This window comes from Chaetura pelagica, unplaced genomic scaffold, assembly GCF_000747805.2.
Source record: "Chaetura pelagica isolate M959 unplaced genomic scaffold, ChaPel_1.0 scaffold114, whole genome shotgun sequence".
Classification (NCBI taxonomy): domain Eukaryota; kingdom Metazoa; phylum Chordata; class Aves; order Apodiformes; family Apodidae; genus Chaetura; species Chaetura pelagica.
Genome location: NW_009952968.1, coordinates 543,354 through 550,950, shown reverse-complemented (window position 1 = coordinate 550,950; position 7,597 = coordinate 543,354). Strand labels below are relative to the sequence as shown.

The 7,597-nt window shown below is 47.4% G+C and overlaps 1 protein-coding gene across 1 annotated transcript in view; it reads right to left on the bottom strand.

Moving 5' to 3' along the window:
- Window positions 1-4,536: 4,536 nt before the first annotated feature.
- The window catches only part of DUSP7 (dual specificity phosphatase 7), a 7,177-nt gene continuing 4,116 nt past the window's right edge, over window positions 4,537-7,597 (bottom strand). Inside the window, exon 3 of the mRNA XM_009995839.1 lies at window positions 4,537-6,931. Within this exon, the coding sequence (XP_009994141.1) occupies window positions 6,624-6,931 (308 nt within the window). The 3' untranslated portion in view covers window positions 4,537-6,623. The remainder of the gene's footprint in view (window positions 6,932-7,597) is intronic.

Below are 7,597 nucleotides of genomic sequence, written 5' to 3'. Positions count from 1 at the left end.
AATAAGTTTGTCTGGATTCCCCTTCTGACACTCACACTTGGTTCCCTTACCAGATACTTCTTAAGGCCCCACATGCTCTTGGATCACTTGCACCACTAAGCAGCACAGAAGAGGCACACAGTCTCCTCAAGTCTCCCCACAGCTCCATTTCCAACATGCTTCAATGTCCCTGAGAGAAAGCCAGGGCTCCATTTTCCTGCAGAAGGACCACAGCTTTGCAGGGGCAGCTGCCAGGCAACAGTACCTCAAATCCCAATGATCCGAAGAAACAGAAAGCAGTGGAGAAATCACAGAAAGCAAAAAACTATAATGCAGAACAAGTGCAAGTTCAGGTATCAGCACAAAAAAACCCAGAAGGCAGAAAGCAAGGCCAGAGAGTGCTGTCCATTGCCTTGCACTAGGCAGAGGAAGGGAGTCCATGCTGTCCCAGTACTGAGGGGCCAACACAGTTCACAGGGGCTGAGCAGAAGTCTGGGGCTGTACAGCCAGCCTGGGTGTCTGCACTTGCTAAGCAATTAATTCCCAACCCATAATTAATCCACAACCCTTGACTGAGCCAAAACTGAGCCACAGCTTCCACCCTGACCCAGCTCCCAACCTAAAAACACCATCGCGACTGAACAGGGCAGCTCGGAGGTGTCAGGGAGGAGCCTGGAGGCACCAGAAACTTACACTTCAGTTGCAAGGAGCTCATCATCCAGGGCCATCACTGCTGCTGCTATCGCCTGCACAGAGCCCTCTTCACCTTGCTGTTTATGCTCCCACAGCTCCTTCACAGGACCCAGCCGTGTTTCTGCACCACCACAAACAGCAACGAGTCTTTCAGGCCTTCCCAGACCACCCGTCGGGGTCAGATCCCACCTGAGGGGTCACAGCAGCTCTTCAGGTGTTTTGGAGGGAAAAAGTGCAAAAGCAGAGACAAAGGCAGGCCAGGAAGAGGAGGTGGTCCTTGCCGAAGTGCTTTCCCCTCCCTGGTGTCCCAGGAAGGGGGGCTGATGCCCCCAGCTCCGGGCAGCCGTGCCGGGATGTGCTGCAGAGAGAGGACACAACATGGCGGCTGCTGCTGCTGCCAGGGAGCACAGCCTGGCACCTGGTGCTCCCCACCAATGTAAGGCACGTGCCACGCAGCCATTCAAACTTCAACATGGCCCCCCAGGAAACAGACACACCTGCTGCTTCACCGTCTCACTAGCTGAACCTCCTGTGGCAGCCTGGACCCCAACCTGCCCGGGCAGTTTGGCAGCCATCGGCAGCTGATTGCCCCCAGCCCAACATGGCAGGCCTCCTTGGTGTGAGACAACTGCCAGTAACACAGCACGGCTGCTGCCCTCACACCACACACATGTGGTTGGTGTCTCACACCTGAGTCAGGGATCCAGCAGTGACCTTGTGGATGGTCTCACTGCAGCCCATCCTTTAGGCCCACGCTGCGGGGTGACACAGCAAGAAGGTAAAGAGACAAAGCCATTTGAAATAGGGGCTTTGCAGCTTGAATAAAGGAACTCACAGGAACTGGATGTGGAGCCTGGATGGGACTCACATGAGCTGCTCTCCCTACCTGCTGAGCAGTTTCTCACCCACCCTCTCATTCCAAATTACATTTAGCCAGCCCAGCATTCTGACCTCATACATGATTAAGAGAAAGATTTGAGGAAGCACAGGAGCAAATGGCACAAAATCCAGAAGAAAACCCACTTTCATACACTTTGAGCAGCCCAGAGCATGACTATCGCAGCCTGTGCCAGTCAGATGTGTTGATTAGCTGAACTATTTACATGCCTTTGCACTGCAAATAGCCTGATTTGCTCAAATAAAGGATAAAAAAAAGAAAATAACAGCCCACAAATAATCTGGTTACCTTGGAAATGTAAGCACCCAAATTCAGATGGAAGCAGGAAGAGTCTGCTTTCCCATGTACATATCTGGGTGACGCAACAACAGGCAAGTTCAGAGCTGCAGAGGTTGACTTGCATCATGCTCACAGCATGTTTGATGCCACACCAAGAAATACTGGCCTAGAAGAGGGGTAAGGGTAGGCACAAATGAGGGAAAGAAACCGACAAGTAACTCCAAAGCCCCTTCCCCAAGCTCATGTCCTACTCATTGGTGTCCTGATGCTGCTTCTACTACCGCTTCACACCTCCCTCCTGCAGCTGTTTGAGACCCATCACCCCTGCTTTTGCATTGTGTCTCTCTCATCGTCTATGACCACAAGTAATCCTCATGGCACTGCCCTCAGAACCTGCCCTTTGTCCTCCTGTTTCACAAGATGCCAGGACATACCTGCTTTCCCTGCCATTCCCTCTCCAGCTGGGGTGAGCAGCCAGGCTCTGCCAGGCAGCACAGAGGGAAGCAGGATGGGATGTGCTGCACAGAGGACTGCTGGAAGAACTTGGCCTTCCTAGGGGGAACTGCAGAAGTTTAGCTCTACCTGCGTTCAGAGCTTTGTGCTTTTGTCTGACCTGAAATGGAGGGAGAAACTTTTTGGAAATACCTGAGACCTGTAGTCCCTCTAACTATTCAAATCAGAGTGGCAAGACAGTCATCCCTGGAAAAAAATATATTTTAAAAATCCCACTTGTATTGCCCAAGGGCTTGTGGCAACACCAGTGAAAACCCAGGCACAGATCTCTGTGCCCAAGCAGGAGATTAACTGGTTTTGTAGAGCACAGCACCACAGCATCTTACAAATGCCTTGCCTGGAATCAATGGGTTAACCAAGGAGCTTCTCCCTGCTGCGTGTGGGAAGCAGTATCTCCCTGCCAAATTCCACCAATCTGAACATAACCAGCTTTCTCACTCAGCCTGTGCTCCTACGCTCAGCTAGTGCTCGTGCCCACCTCTGCAAGGGAGCGTGGACAGACCCCACGCTCTCTGCAACTGTTTCTCCAGCAATGCCCCTTTCCTGGTGTCAGTTTTTGTCTCCTCACTGAATTACAGGACATCAGGTCTCCAAGGAAACCCCGCCGAGCCAAGAAGCAAGGCACAAGACATTTGTAAAACACTGATGGCTGAGGATCAGCCAAGCTGGCTGCTCCCTGCTCTCGAAGCAAGGGAGATGGTTAAGTGTCTCCTTTGGGTCCTGGGGGAAAGAACACTTGCAGGTGGCAGGATGGTTTTCAGACAAGCCATCTTCCTTCTTTGGCAAAAGTGCTGCAGTGGTAAGACACAACAGACTTGAATCTGGATCAGGTACCCCTGGTAGCTGCCTGCACACCAGCTCTTCCACCAAAGCCATCACAAACAGAGGCTGTGCTGTTCCAGCCAGCCACAACTCAGCTACTGTGCAGATGTGCTTACAGAGCTCATGCTAACTGCTAACATGATTTTCTTTTAAGGTGTAGAAAAGGATAAGAGGAAATTAGATAGAAACAAATATAGCCATCCACCTGACAAGCTGTTCTGCACTCCTTCAGTGCACAGCCAGCCTTCAGCATGGTTTCCTGTCTTCCTCAAGAGCTACTCTACCATTTAATTAGAGGGGAAAACCTGAAGGTCTCTTCCCTGCATACCAGGTAGATTTTCATTTGTTGAGCCACAAACAGGCCTCTAAATCAATATATGGATTCCCATCATGCAGTCAAGGAATAAACAAATTTTCTCACATACATACTCCCTTGGCTCCTGCTTCAGCCTCTGCCTACCTGTCCTGCTCTGTGACACACTCTGCACTCATCAGTCTGAGCTCCTTTTGGAATAAACCTAGCCATCTTTGGTGCTCTGGCCCTAGGATTAGAAGAACAAGACAATATGGATGCACTCACTTGGAAGAGCTCAACAATTGAATAGTAATTTAATTTCTTGCCATTTAGTTTAAAACAAGAAATACAGAGGTGGGGGGGAACCCATTCCTGCACAGCTATAAGCAGAGGCATAGGGAGACACAGCTACCTTAGCTGGGTCCACTCAGACCCTTGGAGCCACATTTTGCCCTGAAGCATCCTCATCAGCCCTTCCAGGCTTCCCACAAACTGTTTGCACCCATGGCCAGGGAACACAGTGGGTCAGCACATCCATATGCAACACTGCAGCCAGGGGCTTGGTCCCCACCTGAGGATGCAGAAGGGGGCTCCCACTCTCTATTAGACCCAGAAGTCATCAGGTTGCTGCCCACAGGCCATGACTTCTTGCTTTCCTTCTGAAATAAAGTCTGAAATCCACAACAGTTGTGGGCAAGGCCTTGCTGAGCCTTTGTAGGCCACACTTACACAGCGAACAAAAGTGCCTTTAGTTAATCTATTTATTTTTGGCATGAAGGAATTGCTGGGGTCAAAGTCAGTCCCATTCTCAAACCGTTCTTTGTTCTCTGGTTTATCCAATACCCCATATCCCTCTCCTCACCCTCCTACCTCCCACTCTCCATTTTACCACAGGTCTTAAAAATTAAGCTATGCATGAAACCAAACACCACACTTGAACACTGCCCAGCAAATACTCTTCATGGTCACAGAAGGCTACTAATCAACCATAAAAAAAATGTGTAAGAGCTACATGCCCTTTCATAGGCAGAGACTAGACAAGCATCTGACACAAACATCATTTTTAAAGAAAAAATAATATTTATTTGCAATATAAACAAAGTCCCAATATTGGATCAGTATATATAGGGTCACTAATTTTCCTTCATAACTCAGAAAGCAGAACCATTCCTCACTAACAAGCTCTCATTTGTACTAATCAGAAGATGCATCTTTTTTTTTCCTTTAAAGAAGAAAGACCACTAACAGCACAGGAAGCCTTTACAAATCAGCTTAGCTGTAATGCAATACAGATGCACTGTCAAAAAATCCCTGAAAAAATAAACTCCTCCATGAGGTAAGATGCAATTAGGATATTCTCAATTTTCTCACTCACAACTGTACTTACGCCCATTCTCCCTTCCAATGACCCACGATCCCAACATTGTTGCAAACAAAACCCAACAAACAAACAAAAAACAACCAGAAAACGAGAAAGAGAAGCTCATTCCAACATTCTGGTAACATCTTTAACAAAAAGAACAGTTTCAGGATGTGACAGCGTCAAACATTCCTCCAGATGGAGGGTATTTTTTTTTAAATTATTTTTTCTTTTTCTTGAAAAAAGTACAAAAAACTGGATATTTAGAAAAAATCCGTGGCTTTTTTTCTTTTTCAGTTACATGAGAGTTAAAGTGGATAGGGAGGGAGGAGAAAGGAGGGACTACATTGCAGCCAATAAAGAAATCTCCAATTCCATTCTGCCCTCCTCCCAGAAATTATTACCACTTCCTCCCCTCCCGGCTCGGTATAACGTGTTTGCCAAACACTAGCCAGAAATATAAATAAGTCTTCTCAGAATAGAAGGCACGGCATAAAGTTATTTGAAAGAGGAAGAAAAAAAAATTAGAACCTCTGTTGAAAGCTCCAATCATCTCAGAATTTGCCAGTTAATATATATACACATATATATATATATTTATAAAAAAAATTCTTTTACAATGCTCTTCTCAACATTTCCACATCTCTTCACTCCCCTCACATGCTCCAAGCGTGACGATTCAGTCCCGCCTCGCTTGGCAATCCTTGCACTGCTCCAGGCGCTCGCCGTGTTCCCCCCTCCACCCCGCACACGTGGGAAGGAACCGAGTGTGCACGAGAAACACCAACACCACAACTACCTTCTGTACTTGGGAAGCTGGAATGGTTTCAGGCCAGCTGGATGACGTTAAGTCAGTCAACAGGCAGCAGAGAATGAAGCTGGGCTCAGACATCCTTCTACCAACTCTGGAGGCTACAAGAGTTTTACCTCTGGCAACAGCAAACAGTGTTTTTGGCAGGGGTGGCATTAAAAAAAAAAAGCTTGCAGCTTAGTCACCTTGGCTGAATCAGTGCAGAGTTTGTGATTGTGAGTGCAGGAGTGGTGAAGGGGTTGTGTTTAAGCCCAACTGGCCTTCACAAATAACAAAGCTTCCTACCAGATGCTAACAACAACAGCAGCAGCATGTATCTCTCTCTGGAGTACCCAGTAATATGCCAGGACATACCAAGGCTTCACAAAGTGTGCAAAATGCATTTGGTCAATATAAACATTTGATTAAAAAAAAAAAAATAAATGATCAAACAAGAAACAGAATAAAATACTGGTTTTGCAACCTTGTCTGTACAAACAGTCAGGAACTTACACATTTTAAAAGAGTTTGAACCCAAAGCTTGAGTAAGATCTATCTTTTTTTTTTTTTAAATCAAAAAAGTAAACTTGGGTTTTAAAACAGTCTTGGCCCAACACCTTTTGTTCAAGGTTTCCAAGTGCATAAATCTCCTCACTTTCCACAGCAAGCTAACCCCCTGTAGCTCTTCACACATGTGCGTGTTCTGACAGTCCCAATGCACCCAGGAAAGCGGTTATTGCCGGTAACAGCTGCGTTCGAAACGCTGTAACATCGCCCATATTAAATAACCCCCTGTAGAAACACTACCTATGCAAACCACTTTGATCAGGATACTAATGAATGGCGTGAGCCTTCTTAAAGCAGCGATCAGGCACCTCTGCCCAGAGAAGCTGGTCGTTTCAGAGCTGCCTGGCAAGACAGATACTTTTGTAAGAGTTGAAATGCTCAAGAGAAGCAATTCGATGCTCGAGTTCCCAACCAGGTGGCATCCCCTTCATGTGGACTCCAGAGTGTTGAGCTGAAACAGGTTGTGGTTGGTGGGGGTGGTGAAGTAGAGCTGTTCACTGGGCGAGCGGTTGTCACAAGGGCTGTTGAGTCCCAGAGTCCTCTCAAAGTCCAGGAGTTGGCCCATGAAGTTAAAGTTTGGGGAAATGTTGGATTTTTTCCTTTTCACAAAGTCATAAGCATCATTCAGGGACAAATTGAGTTTTTGCATCAAGTAGGCGACAGTGACTGTTACAGACCGGCTGATGCCAGCGAGGCAGTGAACAAGGATCCCACACTTCTTGGAACGGGCCTCATCTGAAACAAGACAAGGGGAAGGGGGAGTCTATTATTCTGCACCAAAAATGCATAGCTTTGGAGCAGGGCCAGGTGGCAGCTGCAAGCTCCCAGGACCAGGATGACTGCCAGTACTGGATCCCCTGCTCCTAGTGACACCATCTTGTGTCCCTTCAACACCCACATCTTACCCTAAAGGGCTCCCAAGATACTCCCACCACATGGTGAAGCTGTACATCCCTGTTCCACAGCAAGACTAAGCATCTCACATGCCTGAGAAGTATTAATCAATCCTGGCAACACATCCCTTGCCTAGGGAGCATCATTACACTCTATTCAAGCAGAGAAATGGAGTAACCCACAGAAGGCAGGTGGAGCTCAAGACAACAGCTCCAGGGTGATGCTGGTGGTCAGGCACAGCATGCCCATCTCAATGCAAACCAACCAGGGAAGGCTGGGCACTTAATGCAAGGTTGCAGCCCAGCACCACTCAAGCTGTTATCTTCTGCTGCTCTTGTCCTCCTTCCACTAGAAAATTATCTGAATGTAGTCGAGGCCAATTTAAGCAGAGCCTGAAGTGCAGGAACTTCCCTTATTGTGAAATTGCTCTTTAAGATCAACAGAAACGCACTTCACTACAAACAAACGCTTGTGTTGGAGGAGACTCTCAGGATGAATGGTAACAGA